General features: G+C 38.7%; 1 protein-coding gene across 1 annotated transcript in view; it reads right to left on the reverse strand.

Moving 5' to 3' along the window:
• The window catches only part of PRUNE2 (prune homolog 2 (Drosophila)), a 308,961-nt gene that overhangs the window by 264,178 nt on the left and 22,385 nt on the right, over positions 1 to 22,398 (reverse strand). The window contains exons 4-5 of the mRNA XM_006835009.1: positions 8,119 to 8,271; positions 2,741 to 2,835 (exon numbers count right to left, since the gene is read on the reverse strand). Coding sequence (XP_006835072.1) covers positions 2,741 to 2,835; positions 8,119 to 8,245 — 222 coding nt within the window. The 5' untranslated portion in view covers positions 8,246 to 8,271. The remainder of the gene's footprint in view (positions 1 to 2,740; positions 2,836 to 8,118; positions 8,272 to 22,398) is intronic.

Below are 22,398 nucleotides of genomic sequence, written 5' to 3' on the forward strand. Positions count from 1 at the left end.
CTCATAACAATCCTATATAGGATTTCCAAAGAGCAGCTGGTGAGTTTGGATTGCTGCTATTGATGCTGTTGTTCGATGCCACTGAGTCGGTATAGGCACATGGCGGCCCTATGCACAACAGAAGGAAACAGCGCCGGGTCCAAAGCAAACCTCACAGTCGTTGCTACGCCTGAGCCCATCACCGCCACCACTGTGCCCATCCATCTCGCTGGGGGTCTTTTTCTTTTTCTTCAACCCTCCATTTTACCAAACGTGGTATCCTTCTCCAGTGACAGGTTCCTCCTGATAATAATAGGTCTGAAGTGTGTGTGACAAAGTTTGGCTGTCCTTAATTCTAAGGAGCATTCTAGCTGTACTTCTTCCAACACAGATTTGTTTGTTCTTTTGGCAGTCCATGGTACTTTCAGTATTCTCCTCTTACACCGTAACTCAAATGGATCAATTCTTCTTTGGTCTTCCTTATTCACTGTCCAACTTTCGCATGCATATGAGGTTATTGAAAATACCATGGCTTGAGTCAGGTGTGACTAAATTACTAGACATGATTAAATATACAAAACAAGGCTAAAATTGATGGAATATATAGTATATAGATTTAAGCCCTAAATTGGTTACTTAGACTAAATTTTGAAAGAGTTCAGAGGGTGGGGGTTTAAAAAAAATTAATTTATAAAAGGCATAATGAAGTATCTAGGACTTGATCATGTTTCAGGGGGAATATGAGACTTAAAAACTCATGGCAATAAGAGCATTTCTATGAGAATATAGCTAGGAATTTCTATGAGACTATAGCTAGGTTATACTCTTGTTTCCAGATATACAAAATAAGATTCTGTTGTTCTATTTAAAAGTGAGGTCAATGGAAACGAGAAAGGAATGCTGACATGCTATCATATATGAGAATGAGCCAACTTAAAGGGAAAACCAAACTCTACCCTGAACTTGGAGGTTGTTCCAACAGACAGATAAAATACCGTGCATTTTCTCTTTCAAGGGAGATACGGAACGCTCCCAGGAGTTCTTGCTCTATTTCCCGTAGCTCCATTATAAAAAAAGTAAAAAGCTCTAATTCAGCTACTGAGAGTTTAAACTGTGAACTTCATTTATACATACAAGTGTCCTTCTCCCCTCCTCCTAGAAGACCATCTAACCCTCCCAGCGATGTACTTAACCACCTGATTAATTACTGGACCTCTGTGCAAATTGCTGTCAAAATTAAGATGATCATCTATTGATTTACCCAGCCTCTAAACATTTAGACTTTAACATATCTGACAAAGCCATTTATATGTCCCTATAATGTATAAATGAAGGTGCATTAAAGCTATGTCTATATTAATAGCCTTATAATAATTTGCTAACTACAGACAGTTCCCTAAGCAATTACAAGATGTTCGATGTTAATTTAGTAAGGAATTCTAAACAAGGCAGTTAAAACCTAATAAGATGCTATTAAATAAAGGGAGACAAGGGATTGGGAAAGAGAAAAAAAACCCTAAGGCTTGAACTAGTAGAAATGATTCTCAGAGCTACTGACCCTTGCAAGATCCATGTTTCTCTTGGATTTCTAGAGACAAAGCAGATTTCTAATTGAAGGTGATTATCTAGTTACTACATCTCAAATTGCATGTATTTCTTGTATTGCTTCACATCAACAGCTAATTATATTGAGCACTTATCAGTCTAAATGTCCACAGAAACACTTGAACCCATCTACTAACTACATCCAATATGGCCTACAAATTATGATCATAACAATGTGATTCTCTTGGGTCTGCTACCCCGTACTCATATCGATCTAGGAGCTGAATCAACTGGAAAAACATATTCCAAAGATATCATAGGAAAAAAGCACCTGATTTGCTTTTGGACTTTCTAAGGTGTGGATATCCATATGCATCTTTGCCATTCCACAGAAATATAGTTTTTGATATATGCACGACTGCCATGAGTTAAAAAAAATGGAAATAAAAACAAAATAAAATTCTGAAAATGGAAGGAAAAATTCCCAAAACATATGCTTGACTTGGGAGTAGGTACATCAACCAAAAATGGAGCATTTGATCAAGGCATTGCAACAATCAAGAAATACACAGACTTCTCCACAGCACTAATATACAGTTGTTAAACACAGTTCCCATTAGTTTAGTTAATTAAGGTTAACATACAAAGTCACTGAAAACCCCTCATGTAGACAAATGATCATTTACCAAAGAAACAAAACAGGAGTAGCATCCACTCTAAGTCAGTCATTCAACAGATTGGGAAGAGATTCCTTATGAATATTAGAGTTATCACCATTGATTACTGAAACAACAGATATCTAAATAGTATTCAAAGTCCAAAGGAAACTCAGTATCTTAGAAAAGTTCTGTGAAAATAAGAGGTAATGCAGAAAAAAAGTGTGAACCTTATCACATGTATATTATGATTGCTATTAAACATAGTAAACACACCCAAGTGTCTATGACATAAGATGGTTGTTTTGTTTTGTTTTTTTTACTGAGACGAAAGAAATAGTATTCAACTTGAGAACACAGGCATGATATTTTTCATTGACCTAACATTGTGTTTTCAACCAGAATAACAACCTATATTCCTAGTGAGATTACATCAGTGAGAAGTATTCACACAGCGCAAGACTAACACCAACTTGTAGGGTAGGATCCATTCCAGTTGCTCCTGCTACTATTCTGTAGAATCTATCATTGCTTAAAAAACCATCCCCATCCTTCCTTACCTCAAGGGTCATGTTCACGGTACTAACGGCCACTTTTATTTCTCCATCTGACAGTTCCTTAAGATCCTTCAGCATTGTCTGCTCAATACTTAAACCTGTGAAAGGGAGAAACAATCATGTCATAACTAGGGGATTTTTGTTTGTTTGCTTGTTTGTAATATAAGGGGATTATTTAAAGAACTTATCCTGCTAATTTCAATATGTTTTTGTTGTTAATTGCCATTGAGTTGGCTCCAATTCACAGCGACCCTGGGTTTCCAAAGCTTTTAACTCTTTGCGGAGCAGCAAGTCTCATCTTTCCCCCGTGGAGAGGCTGGCAGATTCGAACTACAGAGCTTGTGGTTTGCAGTCCAATGTTTATCGTATGGAGCCACCATACTTTCTAATTTCAATATCTCTCTCTCTAATCTACATGAAGAAGTCCTGGTACGGCACTGTGGGTTAATGAGCTGGACTGTAAGGTTAATTTTAACAGCAAGGTCAGCGGTTCAAGCTCACCCGCCACTCCTTGGAAACCCTATACAGGACCGCTGTGAGTCCAAACCGATTCAATGGCACTTAAAAACAATAGTCCACATGAAGCTTTCTACTCCCGTAAATATTTACAATCTCGGAAACCTTACACAGTGTCTCTACGAGCTGGCACCGACTCCATGGCACACAACCATCTCCAATCAATATGCATGTATCAATAACAAGCAAACACACTCAGTTAAAATTACAATACTCATGATATATGAGGGTAAGTCAAAAAGTATTGTTACTCCAGTTCATCCATGTAAAAGTTTATTCCAAATAAAACATGTTTTAGCAGTCTATGTGATCAGTGGATGGCTGCAGACAAGTATTAACAGTGATATACTTGTCTTAGTCTCATTAGGGTACCTTTCAAAAAAGATCCAATCAAAACAGTGGCTTCCAAGGAGATCTGTTAGACCAGTAAAATTCAAGATGAAGAGATCAGATCAGAAGGTTATGGCCATTGCATTTTGAGATTTCGAAAAGGTCATCTTGATAGATTTTCTCCAAAGACACAAGACAATCATAGGTTTTATTAGGAAGAAGTTCTAAGAAAACTGAAATCTGCATTAGTGAGAAAAAACCCAGGAAAATTGCACTGAGGAATTTTCGATCATGAGAACACACCACACATTCTTCAAAGGCAATAAGGTCTGTCCTATGAGAATCTTATTGGGGAAAGTGGCATCCTTGAGGGACTCGAATCCTGTTCCTTTTAAAAATTACTTGCATTTGTGGAATAACAACAAAAAGAAAGCCTGAAAGGGCAGGATTAGGACTCTAGGGTAGATAGGGTATAAATCGAAGAGCACAAAATTCTTCAGGGGAGGAGTAGAAAGATGGAAACACTGCCTTCAGACATATATAGACCCAGATGGCGGATGTGTAGAGAAATAGTAGCTTCACATTTATTACTTTTGTTTAATAAATGAGTCTATGATTTGGTGGCAATATTTTTTAACTTGCCCTCCTATACATCAGTTAGAATCCCTGCAGAATTTAGAATTAACGCCATATAATATAAAGGAGGAGTCCTGGTGTGGCGCTGTAGAAGCACTAGACTGCTAATCAAAAGGCCAGTGATTCAAACCTACCAGTTGCTCCTTAGAAACTCTGTATGGGGTTGCTCTGAGTTGGAACTGACTCAATAGCATGTAACAAGGGCAACAGTACAGAGAAAGACTCTTTAATAGCAGGGCACTTACAGAGATGTGGGAAGGATGGGGGGAGTGAATAAGGCATGGTGAAGCACCTAGAGATTAGCAAGAGGAAGGGAAGAGATCTGGAACAATGGTAAGAAATGCTGCCGGAAACTTAGCACCAAACTCAGAAAGGTGCAAAGAAGAAATACTACTGCTTCTCTCTTCTCCTTCCTTCCACATCCCACCCCTACATCCTTTCCTGCCGTCACACACACACACACACACACACAAACACACATGGTTTTGTACCTCTTCCCATTGGCCAAGGTAGTCCAGAAGACTTAAATACTCAAAGGTAAAACTGTGGAAGCCCAGAGAAAAGAAGAGCATACAAAAATGAACAGGTATCATAACCATGCCAACTAGAAAAATACCACCAAGAAATCTATCTTCTGTAACGTTTAGGTGAGCCTCCATGTTTTCAGTACAATTTTACTCGAAATGCATTTTACAAATGTGACCCATGAAAGGATCATATGTTAGTCACTCTTGTAACGGAGCATGGTGGTGCTGTAGGCTAAGCATTGGACTGTGAACCACAAAGTCAGTGATTCGAGCCTACCAGCTACTCTGTGGGAGAAAGATGAGACTTTGTGCTCCAGTAAACATGAACATCCTCAAAAACCCTGTACAGGGTGGCTATGCATCAGAATTGACGTAATGGCACTTAACAACAACAACAACCTTAGTAACAGACACTACTATTGAATTGCTTCTGACAGGCAAATAGGAACTGTTGATTTTCTTAAATATTGGGAAGGATAATCCAGAATGTTAAACTATCCAGAACCACATATGTGATAAATGTGCTTTAATAAAATCTATCATTGGAAACCAGAAACAGCTGACACTGACATTTGATTCCCAACCTATGTTATTATCTCTGATTAGGCCTAACCTCTGGGGGAGAAGAGTCATAATAAGGAAGAACTAGGAAAGCACATATATCATTTCCAGATACATGTTAAGCTATCAGAGTTGATTGCCAATTTAAAACTCGCTGTCAATTACTGCAGCATGGGGAAGTAGACAGCTACTAAGCATTGTCTTTAGCCCAAAGACTGAAAGGTCACCATCTATCATCCTGCAGCATAAAGTGATTTATAGAATATGTGCGACATTAAAAGTTTGGTTTGGCTTTGAAACCCAATCACAAAATGTGTCCAATGTGCAGCTATATATCCATGGAACTCTTGTAGGATAAGTGCTGAATTGCTAACTGAAAGGTCAGAGGTTCAAACCCATCTGCTGCTCCTAGGGAATCCTATACAGGGTCACTATGAATCGGAACTGACTCAATGAAACTGAACAACAGTGTAACAAAAGTATAGCTGATATGCCCCACCCAGGTTTCCTCAGATTTTCTCATCTCAGTGAACTGAGCTCTTAACCATGAGCACCAACTCTTTTCCTAAGGACTTTCTCTGGCCACCAGAGCTAGTGAGCCCTTTGTCATAGGCAAATTAGGAATGTTGTTGAATTAATACTTCCATCTTGGGAGCAGCCCTCAAGGAGCTCTGGTAGCACTCTGGGTTAGGCATTGGGCTGCTAACCACAAGGCTAGTGGTTCAAATCCACTCTCCACAGGAAAGAGCTGAGACAGTCTGCTTTTGTAACTATTGACAGTCTTAGAAACCCTCTGTAGGGTCACTATGAGATGGAAATGACTTGGTTTAGTGGGTGTGAGAACAGCCCTCCCCTCCTCAAGAGTTCAGATTAAATGTTCAGCTATTAACAGACAGGTTGTAGGTTCCACTCCACTTAGAAGCAGTTTGGAAGATAGGCCCGAGAATCTGCTTCCAAAAGGTCAAAGTCTTGAAGACCTTACAGAGTACAATTCTACTCTAACACACATGGGGTCTCTATGACTTGTAAATGACTTGATGGCACCTAGTTTGGTTTGGGGAGCAGTCCTCAATATTCCAGTGGGGTGCTGATAAATGTTAAATAACCACTCATCGCTCACACACACACTACACAAACCCTGTTGTATAGTAGTTAATTGCTGTGGTTCAGTACTTCCATTATGACAGATTTCAAGCTACAGACAGGATATCAAGTGACTCACACATTTCCTGATCATTTAAGTCAGTCCAGGAGAGTGGGTTTCAGCATACATATCACCCCTGAGGTGAGAGACGCCGGAGGTGAAATTCTACACTTTCTGTTTCTGGAATCACATCCCAACTACTTCCACTCAAGTTTGTGCCCCTCAAGGATCATAGACTGAGGAAAAACCCCATGAAATTCCGACTTTGTATCTTAAAGACTATGGTTTGGGCCTAAATCCTGGCCTGTCCACTTGGCATCTGCATGTATATGATCAGGGAAAAGCAAAGAAGTCTTTCTGTGCCTCAGTGTTTTCATCTGGAAGTTGGAGATAATAAAAATACCTGATTCTTAGGGCTGTCTTGAGAATTAGTGAGCTAATCCGCGCAAAGAGAGCGAGAAGCTGTTACCATGAAACCTGTAACAGCTGGAACTCGACATGACTGACTGCCTTGGTTTTCTGAGTCTCACAAGTTTTCTGCCTTTGATGAGCTGCAGTCTTACCATTTTTTCTGTTGCTCATTTTGTTGTTGTTGTTGTTGTTAAGTGTGGTCATTTCCGACTCATAAAGACCCTGTATATGGTTTCAAGAAGCAGCTGGTGGGTTTGAACTATTGATCTTGTGGTTTGCAATCCAGTGCTGCACCAGGAGTCCAATGCTCATTTAGTGGAAAATGTTTACGTTTTCCTTCACTGACAGATTTCTACCTTACATAGGTGTTGGCATTTGCAGGTTTTACTATATACATATATTAAGCACCCAATTGTAGTTATTTATTACTAAAGTAGATGTCAAAGGAAATGTAATGTTCGTAAGTTTCTTGATAGAGCCTAGACTTCCAGAACAATTTCATCAGTTCAGCCATTTATTCTCTATTTCTTTCTAAAAGGATCTCTGGTAGCGTAGTGGTTATGAGTCGGGCTGCTAACCTCAAAGTCAGCAGTTCAAAACTACCAACAGTTCTTCGGGAGAAAAATAAGGCTTTCTGCTCCCTTAAAATATTTATAGCCTCGGAAACCCTGTACAGGGTCGCTGAATCGGAACCAACTCCACGGCACATAACCACCACTACCACCATTTCTTTCTAAAATTAATTGATGTATAAAATCCCATTGTGCTTTGCATTGCTCCTGACACATTCTCAAAATAAAACGCTCTCAATACAGAAATTTCACGCAAGGGTGCATTTAGGGTACATAAAGAAAAAAATTAAAAAGTTGCCAGAGAATTGATTCCTACTATGTGTGTCAAAATTGTGTTGCATAGGGTTCGTAATGACTGAGTTTCCAAAAGTAGGTCACTAAGACTTTCTTCTTAGGTATCATTTACTGGGTGTAAGCCACTAGCCTTTGGTTAACAATGGAGTGCTTAAATGTTTGTGCCAATAAGAGACTCTGGGATGCATATCAGACATGTGGATTCATTACACATGCATATAAAGGGCCTCAAAGGAGAGTCTACATTACAGGTTTCCAGTTTTCAGATAAGCCAGCATATGCACCTGAAAATCTCCCCAATACACAGACAAGAGTGAAGACATGTACCTTTAATGCTGAGTCCTGCAAAGCACCCCCCTTTACAGAGAACTGGGGGGCAAAACCACTCACCCTGGGCACTGAACTGGGTCTCCTGTAGGGTTCTGATGATAGCTTCTCTCGGAGGCAAATTGGGAAATTTCTCCTCCAGAATGGAGAGGATTTTCTCCTGTTTCTCTGAGATCGTCTCTGATTCCATGTTCAGACACTGGAAAAGGATGCTGCCTGGAACACACAAATAAGAACAACCTTTAAACACAGACCCCCACATCAGTGTTTTCTGGCTTCTTATATTTTCCCTTCTCACTTCTTGCTTAGACCAAGGGCCACCAGAACGTAGCAGCATACAAGAAAATGACAACTGGTGGTTTGGATCTTTACAATAGGACTCTCATGTCTGTAGTTTTAGTGTTTCACAAGATAGGAAATGAGAGCCATCCCAATCAACAGCAGGGGAAATATGCTACTATGAATTAGAAAATATTGAATAACTCCAGAAATGTTTTTGAAGATTGTTAAGATAACCTTGTTTTCTCTCACTAATGTTTGTGCACTTGTTTATAAAGGAATCTTTTTCTATTTGTGAGGATGGAAGGAGTGACTCCTAGGAAATCCTTCAGGACAAGCCTCTGACTCCCAGCACATACTGTGGCCGAGAGTTCATAATTCAAAAAATAAAATGATACCTTTGCCCACCCTACAAAAGCACATGTACTATGTTTTTAAATTATTTCAAAATGGAATCTCTTTTAAAACATAGCCTACGTTATTTGCTTTAAGAAATCACAGAGAACACAATGTTCTCACTCATCTAGGATCCCATCACTCCATTGCCAATAACCAAGGGATCTGACGAGATGGTTGAGTAGGAGGCCACTGGCTGACTTTCTAAGTACCACACACAGTTTTGAAGTCATTTACTATCATTCAGTTATAAGGATTTATAAGCTGGTTGAAGCATAGGTTTAGACAACAGCATAACTTGTTAGTATGAATGCCCTCTCAAAAACTCCTGGAATTTCTACAGACATTCTTGCCTTAAAAGGGAAGAATTACAACCTGCTGCAACCCCTTCTCCCTGCACTCCATGCCCGGACAAACAGAGTCACAAGGAGAGGGGGAAATCAGTCTTTGTGACTTTGTGTTGAGAAAATGTTGGATGACTAAACTCTCTAAAAACCTTTACTTGTTGTACTATTGAATTGATTCTGACTCACAACTACCATCTAAGACAGAATAGAACTGTTCTATAATATAACCACCACCACCATAGTATATCCAAGGCTGTACTCTTTATGGAAATAACAGCAGTAAACTTTTCTCTTAAGTAGCTGCTGGTGGGCTCAAACCACCAACCTTTCAGTTAGCAGCCAAGGGCTTAACCACTGAATCATTAATCACTGTATCATCATATCTCGTTAGTTTTCAATGTAGGATAGGCTTAGTCATGGGGGGGATGGTAGTGTGCCGTGGAGTTGGTTCTGCTTGTGCATAGGCTTTCTGAGGCTATAAATCTTTATGGGAACAGAAAGCCTCATCTTTCTCCCATAGAATGGTTTGTTGTTTCGTACTGCTGACCTTGAGGTTAGCAACCCAACTAGTAACCAGTATGGGACCAGAACTCCCTAGTCATGGTGGAAGGACAGTAAAATAGAAATAAAGGAGGTAAGGATGTAGAAGGAGATGTAGGAAGTAAAATAGTGAGTGAGGGAAAGTAGGCCACACATTGGGACACTTAACCTGAGACTTAAGAATCTAGAGATTAGATTTGTTTTCACCATTAAGCATGCTGGAAGACCATGGGCAAGTCATCTGGTCTCTCTGTTCTCATCTTCACATGTTAAAAGAGAAATAATACTGTCTTCCCAACTTACCAGATTATGCTGAGGATAAAATTAATGTAATCATCATAATGAAAAGTAAATATCATCAACATATTCAAATAATTTTGTTGATTCATGATGAATTTATCCTGTAGCAACTAAAGGATCTCATAGCCCCAATGTCAACAACTAAGGGATTGACCAAGGTGATTGACAAGCAATTGTTGAGTATCAATTATATACCAGATGCTAATGATACAAGATCGGAATAGAGATAGCCTTGCCTCTTAAAGCTCACAGTACAATAGAAGTTACAATAAACACTTATATTTCAATATAAGAGGGTAAGAAATGTCATTAGGGAAATGCACAGTACTCTGAATCTACTGGAGTAAAGAAGGTTTTCTGGAGTTAACCTCAGTTGACACTTGCAAGATAACTAGAGGTTTAGGATACATGCACGGTGAAAGGAAATTATGACACAAGCAGATCATGTGCAAAGGCACATAGGTGGGAGAGAAATGGGGCAGTTGAAGGAATGGAAAACAATTAAGTAAGGCATTTTGTATCATTTTGGAGAAGAAATGTTAAAAATAGGCTAGAGTGGTAGACGGGGGGTTGCAAACAATCTTAATATTTGTTTTATTAATTCTAGGATAAATGGTGAGTCATTTATGGGCTTTAAGTAGATAGTTAACATGCTAAAATGTATGTCTTGTAAAATCATTCAGGCTACTATGTGAGGAATGGATTAGAAAAGTTACATTGGGAAGATCAGGTAAGAAGTTGTTTTAGCTTAGAACTAAAGAAGGAACAGTTAATGGGCAGAAAATACAACATTGAAAGATAAAGTTGGTCTAAATACACCTTGGGGTTTGACTTTTTTTTTTTACATAAAATCAAGATACAAAAAAATCTGCAAAAGTATCAAAGAACCACTCAGGCAAAAGTACCTGAGAAGAAAGAACCGGAATAGAAAGTAAGAATAGAGAGGTGAATGCAATTTCTAATTTTGCTTTTTTTCCTCAAGGAATATGTTAATTCATTAGTTGTATACAAAGTTTGAGACGTAGCATATCTGTCAGCAAGTTCAAAGGGCTTGTTATTGATACACGCTGTGGAGTAGGTTCTAACTCATAGATCCTCAGTATAGGATTTCCAAGGAGCAGCTGGTGGGTTTGGACCACTGACTTTATAGTTAGCAGTCTAGTATTTAATCTACAGCACCACACCAGGGGACAAAAACTGGAGTTCAGGGTCCTCCATGGAGGTATCTTGGTTAAATAGATGAGATTTTCAGACAGGAACCCTGAAAGTCCCATAACCTAGAAGATTTGGAAAACTATGGTCTGTGGATCGCATATGGCCCACTGTTTGTTTTTATAAATAAAGTTTTATTGGGACACAACCATGATCATTCATTTATACATTGTTTATGACTATTTTTGTGCTCTGATCATAGAGATGATTTGTTGTGACAGGGAATGTATGTCTTGAACAGCCTCAAATATTTATTATCTTTACAGAAAAAATTTGTCAACCTCTAGGAGAAAGGAACCCAGGTAATGACATAACACTTAAGCTCTCTACTACTATTTGAAAGGTCAGTGGTTTGAGTCTGTGAGTCACTCTGTTTAAGACAAATGTGGCAGTGTGCTTCAGTGAAGACCATAGCCTTTAAAACCCTATGGGACAGTTCTACTCGGTCCTATCAGGCTGCTATGAGTGGAAATCAACTCCAAGGCAATGGGAAGAGATGGCCCTAGAAAAAGGGTAAAGCAAAAATAGACAAGACTTCGTGAAGACTGAAATTCTGATTTAAGTCAGCTTAAGCATAGAACAGATTAAGTTGATCTTTCCTTTTCCTGACTGCCTTTGAGGATCAAAGCTGTGAAAAAAACTCATCATTCAAAGCCTCAGAGGCACTATATTTTTCATAGAAAATGTTCAGTGATCAGTAAAACATTAGCAAGCATAAAGGAAGTAAAGCCAAACCACTGAAAAGGCAAGAGGAAAAACAGACTGGCAACAACCAGAGACAATCAAAACATTAGCTGAAGAATTACAATCAAGAATTGGAGATGAATTAAAAAATACAAAATAAAATAAACTTTTAAAATAGAAAAATTCAAGAACTTAAATATAAGAACTCAAAAATGTGCTGCTTAACAGAAGATTAGTCTTTCAAACCAACGAGAGAAATGGTGCACCGGGAAGTATGCCAGAATATCTACAGTGAAACATGGAATAAAAATTACAGAGATAAACAAAACAGACACAGGACACATGGAGAAAGATCTAAACTATATGTAGGAAAGAGAGTAAGAATGGAGATAAAACAATATTTGCAAAGGTAATGAATCTAACAGTTTTCGAAATTAATGAAAAACATTCTGTAACATTCAAGAGTCACTATGATGAAGCGTCCAGCTGATATGAAGTGAGGGGAGGTGTACAAGAACACCCATAGCTTTAACAGCTGGATGATCAGAACTCGACTACAGGAAGAAAGAAGAGGATAAAAAGAGTAATCCACTACAATTTGATGAACTTGACCTATACTTATGGATGTAGTAAGCATAGTAGTAAGTTCCCTCACAAGAGGGAACAAATCTTTACAGCGAAGATCATTCCCACCTCCTTGGTACACAGGGTTGACAGACATTGGCTACCCAAAATGGGGGAGGGTTACAAAGGCACAAAGTGACTGGCTTACAAGCTTTCAAGAGGGAATCTAGTTTCAGAGGGTGTAGGGGAAGGTAGAATCTTCACTGAGTGGTTTCCAACCTCTCTGGACAGGGCTGGTGAAAGAAAATAGGGATAAGACAGACTCTTGTGGTTCAACCGTGAATAACCGCTCTCAGGACGGATAGTGAGTGTTGCAAATGTAAAGGTAGACATTTTGTAACAAAAGGAGGGAAGTGGTTGATTTTGCAGTCCAGGAGCGGAGGACCCTTGGACCATCAAGTGAGAAGAGCAGAGTGCAGGACCCTATCCAAAAAAGCAGTAATGCCAGAGATGGAGGCAGAGACGATGACGTGGAGAGATGGAGCAGCTGGGAACCCTGGACTCAGGAAGGGAGAAAGGCTGTGTGCTGGCGGCCAGAGGGTGGGCTTGCAGCGTGTGCCATTTGGTTGTTTAAATGGTTGCATTTTCCTGAGTGCTTCGGTGTACATCAAAAAAAAAGCAAAAACAAAACTAGAAGAAATGGACGCAAATGCTGTTGAATGATGATACATGGAGGGGATTGTAATCATTGCAATGAAACGAAGTACAAACAGGATGAATGTAAAGATGATGTTCTCCCATGTAAACTACCATCCAATTCACAAATAAAACCTTAAAAAAAAAAAAAAAAGAGTCACTATGAACCCTAATTAACTGACTAAAAGTAGAGACACATTTTTACTTGAGTGACAGGGAAAGCAATATACAATAAGAGGATGCTTGCAGAATGATGACGGCAGTGGAAGACACAGGGCGTAGTGCAAGAGTTAAAGGGAATGAGATAAATACCGTTATATAAACAATCTTACAATAACAGAGATCCTGGTGTGGCACTATAGGATCAGAACAGGACTGCGAACCACAAGGTCAGCAGTTCAAACCTACCAGCTGCTTCTCAGAAACCCTATACAGGGTCATTGTTAGTCAGAATTGACTCAATGGCACATAATAGCAACAACAATGGGTAGATACATGGGCAGATATACACACAGAATGGGTATAAGTGCTAGAGTGGGAATATTGTTGTTGTTGTGAGTGGGAATATACCTACAAATATATAAAGGTCTGACAGAGGATAACTACACATGAGTGTTTACCTTCACTGAAAACATATTCATGAATGTGGTGGAGCATGTGATTATTGCTAAGTGCCATTGAGTCAGTTCTGACTCATGATGGTGGTGGTGGTTGTATATCACTAAGTCAGTTCCAACTCATAGTTACCATCTGTATGGTTTCCAAGGCTATATATGTATCTTTACAGCAGCAGAAAACTACATCTTTCTCCCACTGAGTGGCTGGTGGACTCGAACTGTTGACCTTGTAGTTCACTGTCCAGTGCTTACCCTATACAGCCATCAGAGCAACATGTTGTTGTTGTTACAGGCCACCAAATTGGTTCTGACCCATAGCAACCCTATGCACAAGAGAACAAAACACCAACCATCCTCACAATTGCTGATACACTTGAGTCCATTGCTGCTGCCACTGTGCCAATCCATCTTGTTGGGGTTCTCCTCTTTTTTGCTGACCCTCCATTTACCAAGAATTTTGTCCTTCTCCAGGGACTTGTCTCTTCTAATAATATGTCTGAATTCTGTCCTTCTCTAGGGACTGGTCCCTTCTGATAATATGTCTGAATTTTGTCCTTCTCCAGGGACTGGTCCCTTCTGATAATACGTCTGAGGGACAAAGTCAGACCGGCTTGGTTTCCAAGGAGCATTCTAGTTGTAAATCTTCCAAAATAGATTTGTTGGTTCTGGCAACCCATGTTACTAGCAATATTCTGCTCCAACATCATATCTCAAATGCATCAATTCTTCTGTGTTTTTCCTTAGTCAATGTTCAACTTTGAGCTGCCTATGAGGCTACTGAAAATACCATGGCTTGGGGCAGGCGAACTATAGTCCTCAAACTGATACCTTTGTTCTTGAACACTTTAAAGAGGTCTTGTGCAGCAGATTTGCTGAATGCAGTATGTCTTTGATTTCTTGGTAGCAATGGTATTGAAGGAAGAAGTCCAAGGTGCACTGAAGACATTGGTAAAGAACATGGCTCCAGAAATCGATGAAATATAAGTTTAAATCTTTCAACAAAATGATGCAGCACTGCAGCAACTCAGTCATCTAGGCCAAGAAATTTGGAAAACAGCTACCTGGTCAACTGATTGGAAGAGATCCATATTTGTGCCCATTCCAAACAGAGGCGACCCAGCAGAATGTGGAAATCATCAGGCATGATCATTAATATCACATGCAAGTAAAATTTTGCTAAAGATCATTAAAAACCAGCTGCAACTGTGCATTGACAGGGAACTGCCAGAGGTTCAGGCTGAATTCAGACAAAGACATGGAATGACAGGCATCACTGCTCATGTCAGATGGATCTTTGCTGAAAGCAAATCTGAAAGAATACCAGGAAGATGAAGAGGTGGATAGATATACAGAGGGGACAACACTAGTGAGGCATGTTCACCCTGGAATCATCAACCATTCGAGATCTAAAAGGCATCATTTACCTAAGGACAAAGCTCAGAGGGATTGGGAGAGAGGATGGAAAGGAAACAAGAATCTCAGGGAACAAATGGATAACTGATGTTAAGGGAAGGGGACTGCAATCATTGAAACGAAATATATGATTTGTTGGATATAAAACTGATGATCTGTTCCATCAACCTTCACTCAATCACAATAAAAAGTTTAAGAAAATAAATAAAATGAGGATTGGTGTAGATTAATAAAGTCATTAACTTTTTTTAAAAAAAGACTAATATGAGTAGCTTTGAAGACTGCTCAAGGGGGTGGTGGTTAGAGAATAAGGGAGAAGGCATAATTCATCAATATTATTAATAAAAAGGTGGAATAACTTATTCTAACTATTAAAAGATAATAATAACTTTCATCCAATCCACAATAAAAACCTTAAAAAAAAGATAATAATAACTTTATTTTAACATGTTTTAAAACTTAAAGGAAATGGACACTATAAGAAAAATTCAACATGTCAAAATTGACAGGAAATAAAATAAAAACCTGAATGGTTCTATATGTATTTAAAAATGAAAATACTGTTTAAAATCTATAGCTGAGATTTAAGAAAGAAATGCATCATTTTACAAAATTTTTTCCAAAGAATAACCTTGATACTAATATTTATTATGGACATTGCAAAAAAGATTTATCGGTTGCCTCCATGAAGAGCTGCTTCCTATGCTTATGCTATGCCATGAGGACAGAAATACTGGGTGGTTCCCAGTTACCAGTACTGAGTGCTTTGATCAAAGATTGTACAGAAAAATACTGATCACAAGCGTGGGAAACAGAACAAAAGAGAACTAGAAAATCAACATTAGTGCATAAATTTTAAATAAAATAATATCAAATCAAATTTAGTAAGTATTGCATAATGACCAAGTAAAGATTTTCCCAGAAATGAAGGACAAATTAACATTCAAAGATCAATCAATATAATTCAACACATTAATAAAGAAGGAAAATCCCAAGATCATCACAGTAGATGTAGAAAAGCTGTTTGATTTTTAAACAACAACACTTAATCATTATATGGAATCTGTTGTGGTTCTGTGGGTTAATGCACTGGACTGCAAGGTAGGTTTGAATCCCAAGGTCAGCAGTTTAAGCTCACCAACCACTCCTAGGAAACCCTATACACGATCACTATGAGTTGGAACAGACTCAATGGCACTTAGCAAGAACAACAAAAATCATCATACAAAATCTCAGTAAAGAAGAATTTCCTTAGTTTGATGAATAGCATTTATTTTTTAAAAATTTTAAATAAAAACAGCACATATCTGATTATGAAATACTGAAAATCTTCCATCACAAATCAAGAATGAGACAAGGATGTCTCCTATTTCTACTTCTATTCAAAACTACACTGTGGATCCTAGCGAGAGCAATAAGGCAAGAAAAAAGAAAAGTAAAGGAAATGAAGGAATAAAAATTATGTATTACAGATGATCTAATTATAATACATGTTTATGTAAAAAACTCAAAAACTTAGCATAAGTACATTTAGCAACTGTGTTGAATATAAGATCAACATTACAAAATTATCAGACCTTCTCTAAACAAGACTAACTAAAACATCAAATTAAAAATAGTAATATTTATACTAACATCAAAAATATGAAATACTTAGCAATGAATTTGACCCCCCAAAAAAATGTACTTGACTTGCAATCAAAATAAGAACACAGTTTCTTTGATTTGGGCATCTCATTTTTTAAATGCATTAAATATAGAAGCAGTCTTCAGCAATTCAGCTAACAGATACTGCAATCAACAATTCCACAGACCAGTTCAATAAATTATTAAGACTTCTGACATTGGCTAGCTGATTAAATTTGATATAACAATTAGAAAGAAGATGGCATCGTTACACACTGGGGTGGTGGTAGGGGATGTTCACCCTGCCGAGCTTCTCCTATGGTCATGATGAGAATAGTGTCAACATCAAGAAAGACAGGTTATGTCCCAGCTTCACCCTAAGGACTTGTACTGCCAAACTTTTTCTATCTCATATTAGAAACCCACTTAGTCACATAGTTAAATGTCAGTACCAAAATATACACCAGCCAAAGACACTTCACAGATTATTCAAACCGGTTTTTGTACCGAGAGCTGACTTAACTTCCAGCAAATTCTGCAGAACTAAAGAAAGATTTAAATCCATACACATGTACCCAAAGTGTTCCAGCTAGTCACAGGCCACAGGGGAGTAACAAGCAGCAAAGAAGGCAATTATAGTGAAATTGTAACAAACATTTCATTCTAATAGACAAAAAAAATCATAAAAAAAATGGAGAAGCAAGGATCTCTTGCCAAAAGCAATTGCTGTTTATTAATATCACACACAATCTAACAAACTCAGAAGTTGTTTGGGGAAAACATTCAGCACAGTAAAGACATATTTTGAAGAAAAGAAGGGATTTAAATTCTTTTTCTGTTTCATCTGGGATTGATTTTTTTTTTTCATACTGAAACAAATAAATTAAGAAATGAATCGTGGGGGGTTAAGGAGAAAGAAAAAATATATAAAACTTAGCTCACATTTTTATCTGAAAAGGTTTAAAAGGCATATTATTCAAGTGCTTAATAATCTTATAAATCTAAAATATGTAAATTTTAAAATAAGGCTTATCTTCATACACCAGGAGAAATAGTTAATGCCCAGAGGTTGAGGATTCTTTTTTTTTTCTCTCTCTTTCTTTTCCCCACCTCCAATACCAGTCTTCTCTCTTCCTAAGCAAAACAGGCAATGTAATTCCCTTTGGACTTTCTAACCATTTCAGGAGCAGTATGAATCACTTTTTGGGCGACAGACAGACAGAGAGAGAGAGAGAGAACACACAAGCATGAGCAAACCTGGCTCTGTTCCTTGTCTATTTGACCTCCTTAAAAGGATCTTTTTGAAGCTGTTAATCTAGGCTACTAAAATAGTAAGCAACTATTCTTTATTAAATGTCAAATGGAACTACCAGTGGAAAAGATTCTGCTTTTTAAAAACCTAAAACAGTTTTTGCACAAGCCTGAGCTAAGAAGAACTGTTGTTATTTATCTCACTTTTCTTCCTCTGGCTTTGGTCAAAACCTTATACAAATAAGAGTGAATGCCACTTGGGTAGCATGTAGCTATGATGGAAATGTGCCTGATCATCAATGACTGGAATCTCAACATTGCTGACTGGGTCCTAAACACACACACACACACACACACACACAGACAAACACGCATTTACGAGGACACCCACCCACAAATTCCCAATGTGGTGATCCAGCATTTTGATCTAACCTAAGTTTGGCAATAGTCCTCTAGTACACATCTCTGGGGAAATGAATTAATGCAGGTTGAGAAGTCCAACAGACCTACAATTGTTTGCTTTTGGCACAAATCCAGCATATAGTCAAGCACCAACCATGACTGTATAATGTGACTTTTAGGTACATTCATACTGTAGGCTAATCACTGGACTGCTAACCACAAAGTTGGAAGTTCAAACCCACTAACTGCGCCTCAGAAACCCTATATGGAGTCTCTATGAGTTGGAACCCACTCACTGGCACTTAACAACAACAGCAACCTGCAACTTGTTTGAAAATGATAACAAAAAGAACTTAGGGGAAGGGCGGCAGGGTGGCAAAAGTGAAACAGAAAAGAGGAAGAGAAAGAAGAAAGCAAAGAAGCAAAAGGAGAACTGTCATTACAAAAATTACAAAAACAGAAATGATGAGTTGAAGGTAAAACATAAAAGCTGCAGTTCCGGAAAGGAGGGTATTTACAATTGCATATAAATGAGTGTGTCTTCTTATACAAATAATTAGAAAATATGCTTCTTAAGGTTGTGCCTTTTCAGAGCAAAGTGACACTAATGATTTGTATTCTGAAAATTCTAAGTTTTGAGTAATGTAACTAAGAAAAATTAATGCAAACAGCAGGACTTATCTGTTGTACGTCTTATCTATAGTTGTTGTTGCTAAGTGCCGTCAAGTCAGTTCCAACTCATAGTGACCCTGTATAGGGTTTCTGAGGAGTGGCTGGTGTATTTGAACCACTGATCTTGCTGCAAGAAGTATTAATTTAAGCAAAGGTAAATCTGTGCCACTCTATTAAGTCCCTCGCAAAGCCTGGACACTCATTAGCCATGACTGAATCACCTGCTGACATTTATATCCATAACCGACTGCCAGCACCCAGAGGATACAGAGACACTAGAGAACAATGACAGTACAGGAACCTAAGCAGGTAGGTTTTATACTGGCAACATGACACCACTTATTAATGGGCATGTAAATTATCTTTTAACAACATCCATAGTCACCAAGTTCTACCTCAATATTTGAATAAAATATTATCCCCCAGTGCAAACACTTCAATAGATAGATGTAGTGGTAAAAACAAGTCTAATCTTGGGCCCAGAGTCAGTGACATAGCCACAGAGGACCAGAGTGGAGAGTGAAGGGTCCAGCTGATAAGAAGAGAGGACATATGCGTAAGAACACCTACACTTGCAGATAATACCCACTTACCCTGGCTTCAGTGACTGGATGATCAGAGCTCAACCAAAAGTAAAAAGAAGAGGAAAAAAAACAAAAAACTATTCTCATACAATTTGATGAACTTGACCTACACCTATGGAAGCAGTAGCTCAAAAGAGGGAACAAGTCCTTACAGCAAGAATCATTCCCACCCCCTCCACACACAGAGTAGACAGGGATGGGCAACTTGGACATTGGCTATCCAAAATGGGGGGCGGGGGGCTACAAAGGCAAGAAGTGACTGGCTTACAAGCTTTCAAGAGGGAACCTAGATCCAGAGGACCTGGAGGAAAGTAGAATCTCCAGTGAGTAGTATTCAATCTGTCTAGGCGGGGCTGATGCAATGAAATGCAGACGGGTCTCTTGTGATACAATAGTGAATAATTGTTATCAGGACTGATTGTGAGGGTTGGAAATGTAAAGGTAGACGTTTTATAGCAAGGAGGGGAGTGATTAACTTTTCAGTCTAGGAGCGGAGGTCCCTAGGACCATCAAGGGAGAAGAGCAGAGAGCGGGACCCTACCCAGAGAAGCAGTGATGCCTGAAATGGAGGCAGAGGTGATGACGTGGAGCGATGGAGCAACTGGAGACTTTAGATCCAGAGAGGGAGAGCGACTGTGTGCTAAATACCTGGGGGGTATGGGGGAAGGACTGCAGGGTATACCCTTTGGTTTTGAGAAATGTAATTAAGAAAAATTATTTTCTTAATTATTGATTGGTTGGTTGATGATGCATGGAGGGGATTGTAACCATAGAAATGAGACGATATACGATAAAATGAATGTAAAACTAATGTTCTCCCATGTAAACTATCACATAATTCACAATAAAACATTCAAGAAAAAAAAAAAAAGTCTAAAAGGATTCCGATATGACAAGATTTTCATGTTAATTTCTTGCATTTGGAGAAAAATATCAGTATGCATAGAAAATACATTTGGAACAGAAAATAAGGTTACCATACTAAAAGTGACACTGATTAATGAGTAAGTTCTTAAAATAATCTGATTGCACTCTGCACAATTCCTGTATAAACAGCCACGGCATGTGTGAAAGGGCTGTGATTGGGTGATACCTACATTACAAGACGCTGTTTTCAAGTGTGCTGTAAAGGCTGGGATGTTCCTTGATTTTTTGCTGTAGTGAGTTAACTGGTATGTGCATTTGCTTAAATAATAATAATAGGAATATAATCATTAACCACTTTTCTGCTTTTTCATTGGCTTGCTGTGTCGTTAAGTAGCGTCGAGTCAGTTCTGACTTACAGAGATTCTGTATAGGATTTCTGAGGAGCAGCTGGTGGATTTGAACAGCCAACATCACAGTTCAAACCAACCTTGTGGTCCAGTGCTTACCCTACAGTGCCACATTAGGGCTCCTTTCATTGGCTTGAGAAACTATATCCAAAGTTGCAAATGGAATACTGTTCTGACTTCAAATTTGTTGTTACAAATTAATCTTATTCCTTTGATATACATGTTTCTATTTTCCCTAACTCTGATTTCTTTTTTTACCTCCCATTCCATTGCATTACATGCATGCTTGTTTTATAAGGTCCCTCAAATACTTTATGGAAGAAAGTAGAGCATAAATAATAAAACAAATAAATGATATATAGATAAATAGATGAACTATACAAGTAAATACATTTAACATAAATCTAGAGCTCTAATGACAGTGAGAAGACATACAATATGGTTCCATTTACATAATATGCAAAAGCAGGCCAACCCAATCTGTAGTGTTCTGAGAAGCATGTAAGCATGGTAAAGGTATGAAGAAAAGCAGTGAAGATCATATCATAAAAACCAGGATGACTGTTACCTTTATTTAGGGAGGGAAGGAGGGAATAATGAGGGAAAGGGGAACAAAAGGGTCTTTTCATTCTATTTATTGACCTGGGTAACTGGTAGAAGGTTGTTTACTTTCAGATGATTCATTTATGTTTTTTATTCTCTTCTAGATATGTATTACACCGCACAAAAGGGATAACAGATGACAAGGAGTTTCCTTGGCAAGAGGGTGGAGTAGGCAGATACACTGAGCAGACTCTTTGCAGCAAAGACACGGGGGACTGAGTGAAACAGATACTGATAGTGACCCTCGAACCCTGCCTGAACTTCCGAAGGTAGAACAGAAAAGTGGATGGGATGCTGACTGGAAGAGGAAGCTGTGAGGGAGAAGCAAAATTTGTGGATTGTAGGCTAGCATGGAGCATTGTAGCCATCTTGGGATTTTGTGAGCAACTGTTGATACGGTGGCCTGCAGGCACAAGACCTGGCTAGAGGTTAGGGGATGCAGTCTTCCCTTTTTCCCGTGTCCTCATAGTAGCCAGGGGTGTGGCCAGTCCTTACCCTCGCCAACTCAGCAGCCAGTGGCACCCCTTCCTCTGCAGCCTCTGCTCTGCCAGGTTATTTGCCAAATGTAGCACTCCTGCATTGGGAGGTGAGAGTACCCCTCATGTACTGCGCTATGTAAAGAGTGAAGAGTGAACTGTGTTCAGACTTCCAGTCTCCACCACATCCACCAGGAGATAGGTGGTGAGTGCCTGAGAACACACCAATATACAATAATCAATTGACTATAAATACAACACCACAATGTCTTAGAGAAAATAGACAATTTCAATTTACACAAAGAACAATACAAAGTGACTCAAACAAGTGACCAAAATGTAGAGTCAGAAAATATAACACCATAAATGGTATTAGAGCTACTTGATAAGGAATTCTAAAGAGTGCT

Source organism: Chrysochloris asiatica, unplaced genomic scaffold (genome assembly GCF_000296735.1).
Source record: "Chrysochloris asiatica unplaced genomic scaffold, ChrAsi1.0 scaffold00014, whole genome shotgun sequence".
Classification (NCBI taxonomy): Eukaryota; Metazoa; Chordata; class Mammalia; order Afrosoricida; family Chrysochloridae; genus Chrysochloris; species Chrysochloris asiatica.